Source organism: Dendrobates tinctorius, unplaced genomic scaffold (genome assembly GCF_039654945.1).
Source record: "Dendrobates tinctorius isolate UK_male_01 unplaced genomic scaffold, ASM3965494v1 ptg000105l, whole genome shotgun sequence".
Lineage (NCBI taxonomy): Eukaryota > Metazoa > Chordata > Amphibia > Anura > Dendrobatidae > Dendrobates > Dendrobates tinctorius.
The window spans coordinates 955,001-976,141 of record NW_027361773.1 but is presented as its reverse complement, the minus strand read 5'-3'; the positions used below and the strand labels follow the sequence as shown (position 1 = coordinate 976,141).

The 21,141-nt window shown below is 43.7% G+C and overlaps 1 protein-coding gene across 3 annotated transcripts in view; it reads right to left on the bottom strand.

The window, feature by feature from the left end:
- Positions 1-21,141, bottom strand: part of USP6NL (USP6 N-terminal like) — a 267,801-nt gene that overhangs the window by 57,383 nt on the left and 189,277 nt on the right. For all 3 annotated transcript variants that reach the window (XM_073588992.1, XM_073588991.1, XM_073588990.1), the window contains 2 exons: positions 18,882-18,947; positions 12,262-12,361 (listed from right to left, as the gene is read on the bottom strand). In XM_073588992.1, the coding sequence (XP_073445093.1) occupies positions 12,262-12,361; positions 18,882-18,947 (166 nt within the window). The remainder of the gene's footprint in view (positions 1-12,261; positions 12,362-18,881; positions 18,948-21,141) is intronic.

Genomic DNA, 21,141 nt, shown 5'->3' with positions numbered 1-21,141 from the left:
TAATACGACCCTCTAGGTGTCCCCCTACTGCAGACTGGTTGGCTAGTACATCCCACTGTAGATCTCTCGTGTGTAACTGAGCCCATTGGACTGCTGGCAGGCAGGCGGAGAGAGAACCTAGTCGTGACATCGCTTTTCTTAATGTCATGGAGGGATTTTGGATGGCTCTTGTTACAATTTGAGCGATTTTCTCCTCATAGAAGCCGTCAATCAGACCCTGGGGATTGAGGATGATCCCACAGCGGCTACGGGGCATAAAGTAGCATTTAAGCGAGTGAAGCGCCCGCACAGAATTTTTTCCTCTCATCCGGAGTTTGAGGACATAGTGCTGCGGCACAGAGAACGTCCAGACAGGTGTTTCTCGGGTCAAAAGGCACTCGAAACGAGGTATCCGTTTGCTCCGGACCTCCGTAAAAGATGGATGGAATACCCAATGGTGGATCCTCCGGTTTCGCGCCTAGCCACTAAGACCCTGCTATCCATCCCTAGTGTTTCCTTGATTAAGGATCCCACGGATCGCCTCAGAGAGCTTAGCTCGCTCAAAATATGAGGCGTCAGGGTCAGCTCTCGCTCCCTCGTTCACAGCAACTTGGGTAGCCAAGGCTATGATATCATGGTCAAAAACATTAAACAAGGTCGCGCAAGAGCAGGATCTACCTGCAGAGATTTCGGAGGTCGCAGGTCAGATGGCGATGGCCAGAGACTATGTAATCAATGCGTCTTTGGATGCGGCCAATTGCTCGGCACTTGCTGCCACTAATGCAATTTCGATCAGAAAAGCCCTATGGTTAAGGACATGGCGAGCCTATTCTTCTTCTAAGAAGTCCTTGACTTCCCTGCCTTATCAGTGCGGCCGCCTATTTGGGGAGAAGTTGGATCAACTTATCTCCGACTCCACAGGAGGAAAGAGCAGGTTTCTCCCTCAACAATGGGTCAAACCACTTTTTCGTCACCCGTTTCAGGCACGTTTTCGGGCCTTTCGCAACACTAGGTGGACTACAGCGGCCAATTCCGCGGGCCTCAGGCCACCCCAACCAGGATAAGGAGCGACAGGTCTCATATAGAGCCAACCCATTGGGGAGATTGCGCGCTCAGCAGCCCAGATCGAGGGGATCCAGATCCCAAAGATCGTCGGCCAAATGACGAGGCCGTTACCAGACGACACCAGCAAGGTGGGCGGCCACCTACTCTGGTTTTTCCACGTCTGGGCCAATGTCGCTCACGATGCGTGGGTAAAGGAATTGGTGGCCTCAGGTTACAAAATAGAATTTGTCAGATACCCGCCAAGACGGTTTTTTTCTTTCCCGGCTTCCCAGGGTGGATGCCCAGGCAAGGGCTCTATTGGGATCCATCAAACCGCTCCAGTACAACGGAGTCATTGTTCCAGTGCAGGAACACGAAAAAAATCAGGGGCTCTATTACAACCTTTTTGCAATTCCCAAAAAGGACGGGTCTGTCAGGCCTGAAGCTTCTGAACAAATTCATCAGGATCAGACATTTCCAGATGGAGTCTCACCGGTCAGTCATATCGGCCATGGAGCAAGGAGAATACTTGGCCTCAATAGATATCCAGGACGCATATCTGCATACTCCCATTTTTCCTCCTCATCAGAGGTTTCTACGCTTCGCCATCAGCGATCTACATTTTCAGTTCGTAGCACTACCCTTCGGGCTAGCCACGGCTCCCACAGTGTTCACAAAGGTTATGGCGGTTGTCATGGCCATACTGCATTCTCGAGGTATAGTCGGCTTGCCTTATCTGGACGACCTCTTGGTCAAAGGCCCTTCAATACGGGCATGCAAGGAAAATGTCAACATCACGCTAGATACTCTTGCCCGCTTAGGGTGGTTGGTCAATGCGAAGAAGTCATCCCTTGTGCCAGCGCAAGAGATCTCCTTCCTAGGAATGATTCTCGACACTCGCCGAGGGTTGGTAATTCTCCCTCAGGAAAAGGTGCTAGCGCTCCGGCAGGGAGTCCGGACACTTCGGCAACCAGTCCCTCATACCATCCGATCCGGGATGAGGAGTCTAGGGAAAATGGTGGAAGCAATGGAACCGGTACCGTTTGCCCAGTTCCATCTTCACTCCCTGTAGCACGCCCTTTTGTCAGCTTAGGACAAGAATCCCTTCACGCTCGACCAGCAGTGCCGACTGTCCTTTCAAGTCAGGCAGTCGCTCGGATGGTGGTTAACCAGTTCCTCTCTGACCCAGGGAAAACCTTTTCCCCCAGACCATTGGTTGGTGATGACAACCGACGCCAGTCTCCTCGGCTGGGAGGCGGTGTTTCGCCACCACACGACCCAGGGACGGTGGTCGCCACAGGAGGCACGCCTCCCGATCAACTTATTGGAGATACGAGCAATTTGGCTGGCTCTGCAAAAGTTTCATCACTTTCTAGCAGGCCGCCCCATCCGAATTCAGTCGGACAAAGCCACGGCGGTGGCTTACATAAATCACCAAGGGGGCACCCGCAGCAGAGAAACCATGCGCGACGTGGGGGCACGTTCTGCAGTGGGCCGAAGCAAACCACTAGGTGATTTCGGCTGTCCACATCCCGGGCATGGAAAATTGGGCGGCAGACACTCAGCCGGCAGGCTCTTGCGTCCGGAGAGTGGTCTCTACATCCCGAGGTCTTCTGGCAGATTTGACAGCTGTGGGGAACTCCAGATGTGGACCTGATGGTGTCTAGAGTGAATGCCAAGGTGCCCACATATGTTGCTCGGGCCAGGGACCCGCAGGCAATCGCTGTGGATGCGTTGGTTCTGCCATGGAACCAGTTTCGCCTCCCATATCTATTTTCCCCGCTGCCACTGCTTCTGAGGGTCATCAAAAAGATCAAGATGGAAGGGGTCCCGGCGATTCTGCTGGACCCAGACTGGCCCCGTCGAGCGTGACACGCATATCTAATGCAGCTGCTCGCCGACGTTCCTTGGCACCTGCCACAGCGCCCAGATCTACTTTCTTAAGGGCCGATTTGCCACCCGAACTCAGGGGCCCTGTTTGACGGCATGGCTGTTGAATCTTGGATTCTAACCCAGGCAGGGTTCGGGAGCAAGGTGGTCGCTACAATGATTAGTGCCCAGAAGCCTGCTTCAGCACGAATTTACCACCACACCTGGAAGGTGTTTTTTGCTTGGTGTCGAGGCCGCGGTGTTTCTCCGCTGAGAGTCTCGATCTCCAACATCTTGACTTTTCTCCAGTCGGGCCTAGACTCGGGCTTAGCCCCAAGTTCTCGCAGGAGACAAATATCGGCCTTATCCATCCTGTTCCAGCGCAGAATTGCTACCAATCTGCAGGTGAAGACTTTCATCCAGGGAGTCTCCCACTTGGTACCTCCCTATAAGGCGCCTATGGACGCTTAGGACCTTAACCAGGTCATAAGTGTTCTGCAGGAAGCTCCATTTGAACTGCTTCAGGATATCTCCTTCAGGTACCTCTCCTGGAAAGTGGTGTTCCTAGTGGCCATCACTTCTATCAGGTGGGTATGAGAACTTACGGCCCAATCCTGCCAAGCCCCGTTCCTCACTTTCCATAAGGATAAGGTGGTGCTCAGACCAGCCCCTCCTTTTCTACCAAAAGTCGTGTCCTCTTTTCACATTAATGAAGATGTCGTCTTGCCTTCATTTTGCCCAGCACCGGTGCACCATGTGGAAAAGGCTCTTCACACGTTAGACCTGGTAAGAGCCCTCTGGAGGTATGTGTCGCGGACGGCACCCTTTCGTCAGACGGACACGCTGTTCGTGCTCCCCGAAGGGCACAGGAAGGGACTCGCTGCCTCAAAATCGACCATAGCCAGATGGATTCGTTTGACTATTCAGGAGTCCTACCGCATTAAAGGCACGCCGATTCCAGCAGGGATCAGAGCGCACTCTACTCGGGCAGTGGGCGCTTCGGCAGAACAGATTTGCAAGGCAGCAACCTGGTTCAGCCTGCACACATTTGCCAAACATTATAATATCCATACTCAGGCCTCGGCGTATGCGAGCTTGGGTAGAAGGATCCTCCAAGCAGCGGTGGCGCACCTTTAAACAAGAGGTGCATGTAGCTTGGATCGGTGAGACAATCTCCCACCCAGGGACTGCTTTAGGACGTCCCACAGTATCTGTGTCCCCCAATGAGGCGAAGGAGAAACATGGATTTTTGTGATAACACCGTAAAATCCTTTTCTCCGAGACGCTCATTGGGGGACACAGCACCCATCCTATTAGCCAGTTGACTCTTGTTTTGTTTAAATTTATATGCATTTACTAAATTTGATATAAGGGTGGTATTTTGGACATGTTGTACCTGTATTAAGGCTGATTTTGTTGTCCTACTGCTTTGGCACCAAACTGATCTCCGCCCGCAATAGGGGCGAGGGTGTATACGGTGGAGGAGGAGCTAACCTCTTTTTTTCACTTAGTGTCAGCCTCCTAGCGGCAGAAGCATACACCCACAGTATCTGTGTCCCCCACAGTATCTGTGTCCCCCAATGAGGGTCTCGGAGAAAAGGATTTTACGGTGAGTTATCACAAAAATCCATGTTTTTCGGACTATAAAACGCACATAGGTCTTAGAGGAGGAAATTAGGGAAAGAAAAAAACTGAAGCAAAAAATATTCTGTACTTAATATCCCCATATCCTGGTAAATATGGTCTCCTCATCCCCATCCTGATACACATGGCCCCTCATCCCTATCCTGGTATGCGTGGCTCCCTTATCCCTATCCTGGTATGCATGGCCATCATCCCCATCCTGTTATGCATGCCTCCTCATCCATAGCCTGGTATGCATGGCTCCCTCATCCCTATCCTGGTATGCATGGCTCCCTTATCCCTATCCTGGTATGCATGGCCATCATCCCCATCCTGTTATGAATGCCTCCTCATCCATAGCCTGGTATGCATGGCTCCCACATCCCTATCCTGGTATGCATGGCTCCCTCCATCCCTAGCCTGGTATGCATAGCCCCCTCATCCCTATCCTGGTATGCATGCCTCCTCATCCCTATCCTGGTATGCATGGCCACCTCATCCCTGTCCTGGTATGCATGGCCCTCTCCATCCCTAGCCTGGTATGCATGGCCTACTCATCCCTAGCCTGGTAGGAATGGTCCCCCACATCCTTATCCTGGCAGGAATGATTGCCCTCAGCTCTATTTTGGTATGCAGGACCCCCATCTCGTTCAAGTATGCATGGCCCCATCCCTATCCTGGTATGCAGGGCCCATAATCTTTTCTTATGGGGTCATGCATAAAAGGAACGGGATGGGGCCAAATCATACCAGAATAAGGATGGGGCCAATCATACCAGAATAAGGATGGGGCCAATCATACCAGAATAAGGATGGGGCCAATCATACCAGAATAAGGATGGGGCCAATCATACCAGAATAAGGATGGGGCCAATCATACCAGAATAAGGATGGGACCAATCATACCAGAATAAGGATGGGACCAATCATACCAGAATAAGGATGGGACCAATCATCATACCAGCAACGGGATGGAGACAATCATACCAGGATGCCAGAAAGAAATGAATATTCAATGCCGCCCACACCCATGCATATTCATCTTTCTTTAGCAGCGGCACAGGAGTTAGCCGGAGCTGCCGGCTCCTGCCTCTGTGACCCGCTGTTCCACTGAAACTGCTCCCCCACTTCTCCCCAACAGCCAGAGCCAGTACATCCAGACTATAAGATGCACAACACCCCCTAATTTTGGGAGGAAAAAGGAGCGTCTTATAATCCGAAAAGTACGGTAAGTCTGAATGATGCCGGAGTGATTTATTTCTTTAAATGATTGGCTCACGAAATACACTTAGCAGTTTTCAACAGAACGGGTAATAGATGTATGATCACAAGAGGTCCCAACACTAGTACCACCTATAGTTTGCTTTGCGTCCCGGTCAGAAGGCGAGTGAATGGAGTTGATGTCATGCACAAATAGAACGGTTATACACGTATGACTATCGCTACATTTATAAATCACTAGAGTGGGGTCCTGACATCTCACTCTGGAGGAGTTATGCGCTTCCTGCAATCATAGATTTATCACCTAACTTGTGCACAGGGTATCAGAAAACTCCTATGAGACCACAATAAAAAGAAGCCTTTTAGAATTAAATCTGCTTTACTTGAACCCCTTTCTGAAGTCTTAACTCTGTAAAGATTTGTGGCATAACCAAATTGTCCTAATATAATTGGTGGTTTGATTGCAGCATAATGGCTCAGTGGTTGCCTTGCTGCGCTTGGATCATAGACTTGAATCTAACAAAGGATAACATCTATGTGCAGTTTGCATGTTCTTATCGTCGTTTCCTCCCGTAACTCCAAAAACACTTTTTTCACCAACATGAAAAAAAATGTATATGGCTGGAAAATCTGCACTTTTCAACATCCAAAAAATGTTAAAGCCTCAATATCTAAATTTCAGAAGAATATAGAAACAGCAATGAATCTGCTACCTCTGTCTATTCAGGACCTAGTAAATAAATACATCGTGACTCTGGATGTCTCGCTCAGTAGCTGTTGCCAGCGCACTCCTCTACAGGCTGGCAGCATTGGCAGGAAGAAACTGCAATCTGCTAACTATTGGAATCCTTGAGGGAGTGTGAGCACAGAGAGGGTACATGCCAAACCATCAAAAATCATGCTAAATAACAGCCCACAGAAAGAGAAGATGATTGCTGTGTGACAATAAGCTAAGAATAAATGAGGATATATTATACATTTCTGAACTGAAGGAAACGAAGGAGCAGATTCATCAAAACTGGTGATGTGCATGGTCACCCTACGCCAGTCTAGCTGGAGTAGAAGGCGCCAAATTCTAAGAGAGCACAACATTTAATGATTTTGCCACATCTGACATGCACTGTTATGATTGGGTCACTGAGGAGGAGAGCAAGCCCAAGCTAAGCCACAGAAAACCAGAGAGGTTAGTAACTAAGCAGATCCTAGACGCCTCAGCACAGCCGGAGAGCTAACTAAGCCTAAAGCAAGAAAGGGGAAATCTAAACTGCTCCAGAGCAGACCCCAAAGGAATAGATAGCCCCCAAACATATATTGTCAGTGAGACAAGATGAAAACACAAACGCAGGTAGGAAAATAGACTGAGCAAACGATGGGGCCCACACTGACTAGACAGGACAGGAAAGGAAAGACTGTCTGCAATCACGCAAAAAACCCTGCAAAAAGGTCCAACACGGCTGATGCAAAAATACTGAAGTCGCACGACTTCTCCCACTATATCAGCACTCTGGTATATTCTGAAAGCAGAGCAAAAAGCGGCCAATCTAATAAGGGACAAAAACAAACTGGCAAAAGCAGTAACATATGGATGGTGATTCAGCACAGCCCCAGCCGGAGCTGGTTGACCCACACAAAACTGAAATAGACAAAGCCAGATCAAATGTGAACAGAATAGCAAAAGAACACTTAGCTGAGCATGCAGGGACTGAGCTGGAAACTAAGACCTCAGGAGGCAGGAGAAAAAAATCACCAGCAGGGCTAGAGGGAGTTCCCTGTCTTAAATCCAGTCTGAAACCCCAGATCTCCAAACGTCGTCCTCATTATCAGGTGGCAAGCCTCTGTTACTCAGATCAGCTCCATTACCTCCAGTAACCACCAGAGGGAGCCCAGAAAGAGAACTTGCAACCCCTCCGTCAACATGACAAGCTCCACCACCTTCAGCAGTAACCAGAGGTAGGCCAGAAAGCGAATTCACAACAGTGCACTGTGCCAAAAATGCTACTCCAGTCAGGGACCGGTGTACAAAATACTGGAACTTTTGATGAAACTGACAAGCAGGCGTGGTCACGTTACCAGCCTGCCCATGCTCCTCACCAGCTCCGCACATTTCAGCAAAACTTATTCCAACTGACATGAAAATGACAAAAGTTGCAAAAAATTTGCATACAACTCAGTTGCGTAAAAAAAGAAATGAGACTTTTCAAAGCATTAACGCCAATTTTTTTTACATAAAAGCTTAAAGGGAATCGGTCACCCCATTTTTGGACTTTAACCCCTTCACCCCCAAGGGTGGTTTGCACGTTCATGACCGGGCCAATTTTTACAATTCTGACCACTGTACCTTTATGAGGTCATAACTCTGGAACGCTTCCATGGATCCCGGTGATTCTGACATTGTTTTCTCGTGACATATTGTACTTCATGTTAGTGGTAAAATTTCATTCAAATAACTTGCGTTCATTTGAGAAAAACGGAAATTTGGCGAAAATTTTGAAAATTTCGCAATTTTCCAACTTTGAATTTTTATGCCCTTAAATCACAGATATACGGCACACAAAAAACTTGATAAGTAACATTTCCCACATGTTTACTTTACATCAGCACAATTTTGGAACCAAAATTTTTTTTTGTTAGGAAGTTATAAGGGTTAAAAGTTGACCAGCGATTTTTCATTTTTACAACACCATTTTATTTTTAGGACCACATCACATTTGAAGCCACTTTGAGGGGTCTATATGATAGAAAATACCCAAAAGTGACACCATTCTAAAAACTGCACCCCTTAAAGTGCTCAAAACCACATTCAAGAAGTTTATTAACCCTTTAGGTGCGTCACAGGAATTTTTTTGAATATTTAAAAAAAAATGAACATCTAACTTTTTTTCATAAAAAAAATACTTCAGGTTCAATTTTTTTTATTTTACCAAGGGTAACAGGAGAAATTGGAATGCAAAAGTTATTGTGCAATTTGTCCTGAGTACGCAGATACCTGATATGTGGGGGGAACCACTGTTTCGGTGCATGGCAGAGCTCAGAATGGAAGGAGCGCCGATTGACTTTTTCAATGCAAAATTGGCTGGAATTCAGATTGGACGCCATGTCACGTTTGGAGAGTCCCTGATGTACCTAAACAGTGGAAACCCCCTACAAGTGACCCCATTTTGGAAACTAGACCCCCCAAGGAACTTATCTAGATATGTGGTGAGAACTTTGAACTCCCATGGGCTTCACAGAAGTTTATAACATAAAGCCATACAATTAAAAAATCATATTTTTTCCACAAAAATGATCTTTTCACCCTCAATTCTTATTTTTCCAAGGGTAACAGGACCGTAAAGGTTATTGTGCAATTTGTCCTGAGTACGCTGATACCCCACATGTGGGGGTAAACCACTATTTGGGCGCATGGCAGAGCTCGGAAGGGAAGCAGCGCCATTTGACGTTTTTGGCTGGAATTGAGATCGGACACCATGTCGCGTTTGGAAAACTCCTGATGTACCAAAACAGTGGAAACCCCCACAAATGACACCATTTTGGAAACTAGACCCCCTAAGGAACTTATCTAGATGTGTGGTGAGCACTTTGACCCCCCCAGTGCTTCACAGAAGTTTATAATGCCCGGGCGTGAAAATAAAAAATTCGTATTTTTTCCACAAACATGATCTTTTAGTCACCATTTTTTTATTTTCCCAAGGGTACCAGGAGAAATTGGACCCCAAAAGTTGTTGTCCAATTTGTCCTGAGTATGCTGATACCCCATATGTGGGAGAAAACTACTGTATGGGCACACGTCGGGGCTCGGAAGGGAAGTAGTGACGTTTTGGAATGCAGACTTTGATGGAATGGTCTGCGGGTGTCATGTTGCCTTTGGAGAGCCCCTAATGTACCTAAACTATTGAAACTCCCCACAAGTGACCCCATTTTGGACACTAGACCCCCCACGGAACTTATCTAGATGTGTGGTGAGCACTTTGAACACCCAAGTGCTTCACAGAAGTTTATAACACTCGGACGTGAAAATAAAAAAATCATTTTTTTCCACAAAAATGATATTTTTGCCCCCAATTTTTTATTTTCCTAAGGGTAACAGGAGAAATTGGACCCCAAAAATTGTTTTGCAATTTGTCCTGAGTAGGTTGATACCCTACATGTGGGGTAAAACACTGTTTGGGCGCATGGCAGAGCTTGAAAGGGAAGGAGCAACATTTGACTTTTTCAACTCAGAATTGGCTGGAATTGAGATCAGACACCATGTTGCATTTGGAGAGCCCCTGATGTGCCCAAACAGTGGAAACCCCCCAATTATAACTCCAACCCTAACCCCAACACACCCCTAACCCTAATCTGAGCCCTAACCCTAGCCCTAACCCTAGCCCTAACCCCAACGGGAAAATGGAGATAAATACTTTTTTTTTTAATTTTATTATTTTTCCCTAACTAAGGGGGTGATGACGGGGGGTTTGATTTACTATTTATGGCGGTTTTTATATTTGGCAGCTGTCGCACGCTAAAAGACGCTTTTTATTGTAAAAATAGTTTTTGCATCACCACATATTGAGAGCTATAATTTTTCCGTATTTTGACCCACCGAGTCATGTGAGGTCTTATTTTTTGCGGGACGAGTTGACGTTTTTATTGGTACCATTTTCGGGCATGTGACATTTTCTGATCGCTTTTTATTCCTATTTTTGGGACACAGAATGAACAAAAACCAGCGTTTCATGAATTTCTTTTGGGGGGGTGCGTTTACACCGTTCCGCGTGCGGTAAAATTGATAAAGCGGTTTTATTCTTGGGGTCAGTACGGTTACAGCGATACCTCATTTATGTCATTTTTTTTATGTTTTTGTCGGTTTTATGCAATGAAAACTATTTTATATAAAAAATAATTATTTTTGCATCGCTTTATTCTGCGAGCTATAACTTTTTTATTTTTTCGCTGATGATGCTGTGTGGTGGCTCGTTTTTTGCGGGACAAGATGACGTTTTCAGCGGTACCATAGATATTTATATGCGTCTTTTTGATCGCGCGTTATTACACTTTTTGTTTGGCGGTATGATAATAAATCATTATTTTTTTGCTTCGTTTTTTATTTTTATTTTTTAAGGGGTTCGCTAAAGGGGTTAACTAATGGGACAGTTTTATAGGGCGGGTCATTACGGACGCGGCGATACCTAATATGTGTACTTTTATTGTTTTGTTTTTTTTATTATTTCCAAAAAATGGATTTATTGGGGGAATATTTTTTTTTTTTCTAATTTATTTGGCGATTTTTTTTTAAATTATTTTAAACACTTTTTTTTTTTTTTTTTTTTTTTACTTTATTAAATAGTCCCAGGTGGGACATCACTGTCCTGTGACAGATCGCTGATCTGTCACATCACAGATCACTGTGACAGATCAGCGATCTGACACAGGCACTGCAGAAGGCTTCCTCATGCCTGCGCTTTGCAGGCACTGAGGAAGCCAGCTTCCTCAGGTCCCCGAAGGCCCCCGTCGCCATCTTGGATTCGGGGGCCTGGAGGAAAGGAGCCCCCCGCAGCAGCGCTGCACATTGCGCTGCCGTGGGGGGCTCAGGGAAGCACGGAGGGAGCCCCCTCCCTGCCGATGCTTCCCTTTAACCCCCGGTACACCGCGATCAAACATGTGCAAGGGGTTAACGTGTCGGGGGCGGTCCGTGACCACCCCTGACACATTGTGCCGGGTGTCAGCTGTGATAATCAGCTGACACCCGGCCGCGATCAGCGGCGCTCACCACGTGGGCGCCGCTGATCGCGCTAGACGTACTATCCCGTCCATGGGCATAGGGGCCCGGGTCCCATGGACGGGATAGTACGTCTCATGTCAGGAAGGGGTTAAGCTGCGGCCACCACCATCAGGGGCTTATCTACAGCATTCTGTAATGCTGTAGATAAGCCACCGATCTGACCTGAAAGATAAGAAAAACAAGTTAGATAATACTCACCCAGGGGCGGTCCGGGTCCGATGGGTGTCACTGTCCAGGTCCAGTGCCTTGTCTTTTAGCGAGGACGTCCTCTTCCTTGCTTCTGTTGCGGCTCCTGCCCAGGCGCAATTCTCTGCCCTGTTGTGGCAGAGCAGAGTACTGCAGTGCGCAGGCACCGGGAATGGTCAGAGGCCCAGCGCCTGCGCACTGCAGTACTCTGCTCTGAAAAAAGAAAAGTAAGCCTGAGCAGGAGCCTCGACAGAAGGAGGGGGACGTCATCACTAGAAGATGGGAGGCGCCGGACCACGACACCATCGGACCTGGACTGCACCGGACCACCCCCCGGTAAGTTTATAATATAACTCTTTTTCTTATCTTTCAGGTTACATCAGGGGCTTATCTACAGCGTTACAGAATGCTGTAGATAAGCACCTGATGGTGGTGGCCGCATCTTATAGTGGAAAAAATAGGTGACAGATTCCCTTTAATGAATGGGCCCCAATGTGTCACTGTACACTTCTTTTGAGCAAGGTAACATGTGAAGCCGTCAACTGCAAAATGGTTTACAACTGAAAAATTACTTACTTTTATGAAGCTTCAATATTGTGTAGGACATTGTGGTAAGAACTCTGTCACCTTCAAGTACGTAAATGTCCCATATCCTCAGGTTTAGTGTGAAAGGAGTCTATATAGGTGAAAAATTATATTATAAGGTTTATTCAACTCAAATGATCACTTAAATTCTATAAGAATCACAAATCTGCAAGAAAGGGTAGAAAGGCAATGAGAAAGTAAAAAAAAAAGAAAAAGAAAAAGAAAAAAAAAAAAAAAAGACAAGTGCCCCTCTTCACTTAAAGTGAGCTACAACACCAGTACAGTCACTATCAAAAGTACAAAGCTGTGACTGGCAAAAAAGATTTACTGCAATGCTACAGCCACTTCAGTCAGATTATGAGCCGCGCAGTCTTCAGTTATCACTTGACTGCTAAATCGGACACTGATGGCCAAATTTAAAGAAGCACTCCCAACAACGTTTTTATCCTCTTAATATACAGCAATCACATATGGCACTGTATACTTACAATTGCTCATTTTGCCTTTCTACCCAGTTAATTCTATTTTTCTCTGCTCTCTGTAGAAACGGGAAGACTCTTTTCCCTGCATTTATCATCCCCCTCTTCAACACCTGACCCAGCCGCTACACTCCTCCCCCTGTCAGGGACTTTTGCAGTGACTCATAACTCATACAGGGAAAATTGACCTCCTGTTTCTACATAGAGCTTAGAAGGATTTAGCTAGTCAGTTTTTAATCACGTGATGTCATAGACCTAATGAAAAACAGAATTAGCTGGGTAGAAAGGCAAAATGAGCAATTGTAAGTACACAGTGCTATATAATATGATGACTGCAATATATTAAAGAGGCTAAAAGGAGTGCTTCTTTAACACTAGCCATCAATATTGTATTCAAAAAGGTGGTTGTGCCACAGAAAACATCAAGAAAGGCCAATGACCATTAGTCCTACAACCCCTGAAGACTGACCTTACAGATGTGATACATGTCAGCTTGGCTGTGATATTAAATTCTTATCTTGAGCATCAATTTCTCTGTAGTGATGTGTACGGCAGACATAGTGCTATAATAGTGTGAATACATTGCCTATCAGTTCATACTGCTCTTACTGTGTGACCGTAAAGCCACTGATTAACTCAGCCTATTGGAGAAGGAATTTTGCCCACTTATCTTTATCCATTTTTTCCTGGAAGAATGTATGACTAGAATGGAAATAGATGCCTTTTTTTGTAGAAGAATGAAACGGACTAGTGGCAATTTGTGATCAATGCAAAAACTACATGCACCAAAACGGTGTCTAATTTTGTTTCTATTTGAGCGCTGTATGCGATCCAATTCCTATTAATAAAACCTGTGCATGATGCACGCCGCTTGCACTGTTGCCCTGGCAATTGCATCAAGGTGCACTTGTGCCTTTACATGCTGCAAGTCGGATGGGGCAGGAGAGTATCCTTGAAGGTACACTTTCTAACAAAGCCCTATTGCAAGTCAAGCATTACAATCTTTTGTGAATTCAACAAGGGTATAATTAGAATTTTGCATATGAATAAGCTTTTGAAATCCCCATGAATGGAAAGACAAATGTATACATGAAAAAAGGAACCTATTTTTTTCTTTATTTCAAGAAGCTTTGAATAATGTGCTGCTGATTAGAAAGCTTGTGTTCAAGTTACATTAATAAAATAATATATACAAAAATGTGAGTGTGGCTTAGTATAGGACAGATCATGGAAGGAAAATCCACAGATGGGTTACATTTGAGAGAAGCGATCTTTAAAGTGGGCCATAAATATACAACATTGCCAACGGTTGGTCAACCGAAGTGTTCACCACTGCTAACACATTTTAATAGTAGAGGACATTTCAAACACTAGAGAAATAAAAACCTAGCCCTGTTAAAATCCAGCCTACCAAGTGTTGTTTTTTCAGGTAGGAGACATCAGGGAGAAAAGAGCCATCTCCATACACAATACAAGTTAAATAAACATATACGAGCAACTTAGGAATACTTTGGATCTGTAACCTTTAGGCCATGTGCACACATTGAGCATTTGGTCAGTTTTTTACCCCAGTATGTGTAAGCCAAAACCAGGTATGAAACGATCAGAGGAAAAGCATAATAGAAACATTTGCACCACTTCTCCATTTTTCACCCACTCCTGGTTTTGGCTTACAAATACTGGGGTAAAAAACTCACCAAACACTGAATGTGTGCATGTGGCCTTAGCCTCATCTAACCTTCTGGAAAGTTGAAGAACATTTCTTAGTGTACCCTAAAATCTCTAGTTTGCAAAGCGAAAAGGGTTTTTTTTTTTTCCAAAATCAAACCAGATATCAAAACAGTATTATGATCATTCATTTAATAATTCTCTATCCCTACCCACCAAAATTCATTCTCCTCTGAATACTTTTGAGATAGCCCTGCACATGAATGCCTATGATGTCATATTAGGCAGTGCCTTTGTGACATGAACTTATTTAAAATCATGATGCATGAGAAACTCCTGGTTGGACGAAACGTGTTGTGACGCAAGATCCCGGTTTTGCCACTATCCCCACTTGAATTGATTGAATGCAGACACAGTATACCGCTACAGCTATGTACACATGGATGTTTTTGGCCCAGATCACAACGTTGTTACCTAAAAGAAAAGTTTATAGATCCCAATGTACTATCAACAAAACAATCTAATATCGTCAGTGTTTAGTTGGTGCTCCTAATACTTTTTGCTTGTAAATGTATTATTGTTTGTGCTGGAACAATGGATAAAATCCGGTTACAATCATTTATATATGTTTGGATATAAGATGTTGGCCGTGGATAGCTTGACAACTGAACGGACTCCCTTTTCTATTACAACACGAATTATGTCTAAATGCCGCTGCATGGGCATTGCGTATATTTGTGGCTGTGAATGAGTTTTGGGTCACTGTCCACTCAACCTTGCTGCATTTCGTTGAATCTGAGCAGAAAGTATCGCCCTGTACATTTCAGAATTCATCCGGCTGCTTCTGGCTTCAGTCAGTCATCAATAAACAATAGTGACCCAATGCCATTGGAAGCCATGCATGCCCATGCTATAACATTGCCTCCACCATGTTTTACAGATGATGTGTTACTCTTCGGATCATGAGCCATTCAAAGCCTTCTCCATACTTTCCCATCATTCTGGAACAGATTAATCTTAGTTTCATCAGTCCAAAGAATGCTTTTCCAGAACTGCACTGGCGTGTTTAGATGTTTTTTAGCAAAGCCTTATCTGGCCTTTCTGTTTTTAAGGCTGATTAATGGCTTGCACTTTGTGGTGAACCCTTTGTATTTGCTCTCATGAAGTCTTCTCTTTATGGTAGACTGCAATACAGAAATACCTACTTCCTGAAGTATGTTCTTCACTTAGGTGGATATTGAGAATGTTTTTTCTTCAACAAGGAAAGGATTTTGCGATCATCCAGTACTGTTGTCTTCCAAAGATGACCAGATCTTTTTATATTCCCAAGCTCACCAGTGCGTTTTTATTTCTTGTTTATTTTTTAGCAGAGAGTATCAAACTGTTGATATGACCACTCCTAAGATATCCCTCTGATGGCTTTCCTTTTTTACATCCTGGTCTATTTCTCTTCTGAGAGTCCCTTTGACTGCATGTTGTGGGTTCATAGCAACAACTTCTAAATGCAAATGACACATCTGGAATCCACTCCAGACTATTTACATGCTTAACTGATGATGGACTAATGAGGGAATAGCCCATGCAGTCCATAAAAAAGCTTTTGATAGCTCTCAAATTATTTTTGGTCCCTTTGAAAATAGTCAGCTACATATTAAAAAGCTGTAATGCCTAAACCCTTACTCCAATTAGGATGTGAATAACCGCAAATTAAAAGTTGACAGTCTTCACTTTAAGCCAATATTGATTATACAACTATACCTTGAATACGTTTTTTTAAAACCGCTAAAGTGCCAAAACTTGTGTTACTGTCCTAATATTTCAGGACCTAACTGTATTTCTATTAAGTTAATTGGTTAGGGAGATATAGTGCATTCTTTAGTGTCTGCATTACTCTTTCCAACATATTTGGCCACATACAATTAGCTTTAAACTTTTCTATAGGCGCCAACCTGGTTATTGATATTTGAATTTATTTTGGTGGGTAATATTTTTTTTCCTTGTGTTGAATGCACTTGTGTATAAAATGGTTATGCTTTTAATTTTTTTTTTATAAAGATCATATATTTTATCAATGCTTAATTATATTTTCGGCCTCTAGTTTCTGATCTCTAATCCTTTTTTTTTTCCTTCACTTGTGCTTACAGTGCCTACAAGTAGTATTCAACCCCCTGCAGATTTAGCAGATTTACACATTCGGAATTAACTTGGCATTGTGACATTTGGACTGTAGATCAGCCTGGAAGTGTGAAATGCACTGCAGCAAAAAAGAATGTTATTTCTTTGTTTAATTTTTTTTTTAAATTGTGAAAAGTTTATTCAGAGGGTCATTTATTATTCAACCCCTCAAACCACCAGAATTCTGTTTGGTTCCCCTAAAGTATTAAGAAGTATTTCAGGCACAAAGAACAATGAGCTTCACATGTTTGGATTAATTATCTCTTTTTCCAGCCTTTTCTGACTATTTAAGACCCTCCCCAAACTTGTGAACAGCACTCATACATGGTCAACATGGGAAAGACAAAGGAGCATTCCAAGGCCATCAGAGACAAGATCATGGAGGGTCACAAGGCTGGCAAGGGGTACAAAACCCTTTCCAAGGAGTTGGGCCTACCTGTCTCCACTGTTGGGAGCATCATCCGGAAGTGGAAGGCTTATGGAACTACTGTTAGCCTTCCACGGCCTGGACAGCCTTTGAAAGTTTCCTCCCGTCCCGAGGCCAGGCTTGTCCGAAGAGTCAAGGCTAACCCAAGGACAACAAGGAAGGAGCTCCGGGAAGATCTCATGGCAGTGGGGACATTGGTTTCAGTCAATACCATAAGTAACGTACTCCACTGCAATGGTCTCCGTTCCAGACGAGCCCGTAAGGTACCTTTACTTTCAAAGTGTCATGTCAAGGCTTGTCTACAGTTTGCTCATGATCACTTGGAGGACTCTGAGACAGACTGGTTCAAGGTTCTCTGGTCTGATGAGACCAAGATCGAGATCTTTGGTGCCAACCACACACGTGACGTTTGGAGACTGGATGGCACTGCATACGACCCCAAGAATACCATCCCTACAGTCAAGCATGGTGGTGGCAGCATCATGCTGTGGGGCTGTTTCTCAGCCAAGGGGCCTGGCCATCTGGTCCGCATCCATGGGAAGATGGATAGCACGGCCTACCTGGAGATTTTGGCCAAGAACCTCCGCTCCTCCATCAAGGATCTTAAGATGGGTCGTCATTTCATCTTCCAACAAGACAACGACCCAAAGCACACAGCCAAGAAAACCAAGGCCTGGTTCAAGAGGCAAAAAATCAAGGTGTTGGAGTGGCCTAGTCAGTCTCCTGACCTTAACCCAATTGAAAACTTGTGGAAGGAGCTCAAGATTAAAGTCCACATGAGACACCCAAAGAACCTAGATAACTTGGAGAAGATCTGCATGGAGGAGTGGGCCAAGATAACTCCAGAGACCTGTGCCGGCCTGATCAGGTCTTATAAAAGACGATTATTAGCTGTAATTGCAAACAAGGGTTATTCCACAAAATATTAAACCTAGGGGTTGAATAATAATTGACCCACACTTTTATGTCTAAAATTTTTTAACATTTAACTGAGCAACATAACTTTTTGGTTTGTAAGATTTATGCATCTGTTAATAAATCCTGCTCTTGTGTGAAGTTTGAAGGCTCTAACTTATTTGCATCTTATCAAACCTGCTAAATCTGCAGGGGGTTGAATACTACTTGTAGGCACTGTATATGATGCATAAGCACACTTTAGTATTAACTTGTTATATAAGAAAATAATGGATATCCTGGACTGTCCAGATTTGGTGTATACATTTTCTGCAAAAATAAACGATCAGACTAAGTAACACTGCAGGACGGTGCAGTGCTATCATAAGCAGAATGTAAATTAACAAGTTTCTGGAACCAAGCCATAAACATTGCTTTAGTGGCACAGGTGGGGAAGTGGTTGAAAAGCGACTAGCCTTTCATACAGAGGTACACCAAAATGGTGGCGCTAAAATAGTTACACTTTGTCTAACAGATATGTCACATATCTGGATATAGTAACTGGTGGTTCAAGATAGTGCTCCTTTGTGAAGACTATTGGAGATATAATTTCATGTCAATCATTTGCATCCTATTTGGTATGGCATTATAAAAACCCTTTCCTTTCTGCAGCTGTAACAGGACACCTAGATCAGCAGGGGGTCAAACCTTACTAAAATATTTACACTTTATATAAGAGGGTTTTTTTCTCACATCTCTAGATAGATATAGCAACTGGTGGTACAAGATTGTGCTCATTTCTAATGGGAGAACATGTAACGGCAGATCTCTTAATTGATCTAGTTATAAGTGTTGTACTTACATTTTCCTCTATTTGGATATTTCCTATTTCATTATTCAAATTTTGTTGATCACAATCATTTAAGAAAAATAGAAAAGCTGTAAGCGTACATAAACTTCATATTTACCCGATCTAAGAAGCACTGGAAAAACCACTTCATGGTATAAAGACTTGTATAGAGTTCCTGAGTTTCCTGGGAAATTTAAAAAAAAAATAACTTGGGTTAATGGGATCCAACAATACTGATAAAAACCTAAATAAATTATTAATTCTGCACAACAATAACGTTTTTCTTTAGATATTGCTATTTATCTGTAAATCAAGACATGTACCCTCATTCGTTGGCACTGGGCTTTAGAGTGTGACACTGATGTGACATCGAGGGAAAGATTTGAAAACTATTTTACTATGTATGAACATACATTTAATAAATAGTCAGTGAAATTCATACATTCTTTTTGATTTTCTTACTGGTATATTTACAAAAAAGACTAGAGTAAAGCACAATCAGAATGCAGGCCATATGATGCTTCGTACGATATTTATACAATCCGGACTTATTTTGTTCTCACCATGCATCATATATGAACTATTTGGGTACTTTTATGATAACTGACTTTTTTGAAGGAAGTTTCTGCCCAATGATCACTACCTTTGTGCACAATGTTGGAACAAGAGAGGAGTCACTATGTAGCTATTCTTCCATGAAAACAACCCATTGTTGGACTAAACTTGCAGAACCACATTTTTGTAAACTATATGCACAGAATATTGTATGATACTATTCCTGATGACTGATCGTGATATAATACCATAAAGAATGCATCCACCTCATGTCAACCTCACTAATGTGAATATTACTGACACCAAGTACAGAAGCCCATGAACAACACTGCGGCAACACAACAACCTGCTGCCAGGCTCCGTTGCAACAGGCAGTCCTACAGGTTAGTCAGCAGTAACAAGACTTATATTGGCGCCTGTATGTGAGGAACAAAGGCAATATTGTCATTGTTATTCCGGCTTACAGCTTCTGTGAATTTCCAGGAAATCAAAACAAGCAAAAGTAATGGCTGAATTCAGGTCACTGCAACCTTAACATTACAATAGACCGATCACTGTGGCATTCATGCCTAGTCCAGGAAGCATTTTAATAAATACTTATTTTCATCAATCTGTATTATACCCTTTCAGAATCAGTGGATGTCAGACAATTCATACACTGTTTATATACCAAATATAAGTGAACAGAAATCACATTATAAAGGCAAGGTCGTGCAAATCTTAAAATAATAATAAGCATAAAAGGTTATACACGTGACTAAATGCCTTGCCGAAGCACCACACACCATCAGGAGTTAAAAGTGTGCAGTCACAGAGTAAAAGCAGATCTTTATAAGTAGACTGGACAATCCCTTTAAAGGTAGTCTATCACCCCCCAAAATGCTAATTCTTCTAATTAAACATTTATATAGGAGAAACCTTACCAGTAATATACATTTTAGTCTTAGCTGCAGGTAAATTCGTTTATCCATATACAAATATGGGCACTTTAGTGCACCGTTGGCATTACCAATGACTTGGTGCACAATTACGCCCTCCGATTTGCACATTTAGCACTGTTTTTTAAAGGGAATCTGATACCACATTTGACCTATGTAAACTGTTCATATGGGCATACAGGTAATTGAATGCTGAAAAAGCCATCCAATGTATGTCGCATATCAGATGCCTTGTTATTGAGAAATCATCTTTTATGACATTATATAAATGACCTCTTCCAGGCTCTGGGGAGGATGCTACCTTCAAGATAACTCTGCCTCCAGTGCTCATTTTACATGAAGGCGAGTTACCAGTGTTATGGCTGCTCTCCTGATCTCACTGCAGAACTCGGTGTGATAACTGACACATTTTCAGGTTCCTCTCAGCTTCCAACGCACAAACAGACAGGGCTGCAATACAGCAGAGCTCAAGAGCTGCAAAAAAATGCTTATGTAATCTGTTGCTCAGTGACTGAAAAATCACTGGTTTGAAATTCCTATGAAAAAGTGTGCTCTGGGTGTCATCAGAGCACTTCCTAAGCCCCTGCCCCAAAGCCCAACCTTCCTCCACTTGACTGACAGCCCCGTACACCGTGTAGTCAAGCCAGTGAGCTGTCAGTCAAGCAAAAGAAGGTGGGGCAAAGTAGGGAATAAAGCCAAAGTGGCAGAGACTTAGGAAGTGCTTTGACACTCCCATAGCACTTAAGCCTTACTTGTATATGAACTGTGACAGTGATTTTTTTTTTTAGTCAAAGAGCAACAGACTGCATAAGTAAAGGTGTGGATGACATCAATGCTCAGAAACAAACATGGCCATATACACAGTTTGGGGGAATCATTCTGACA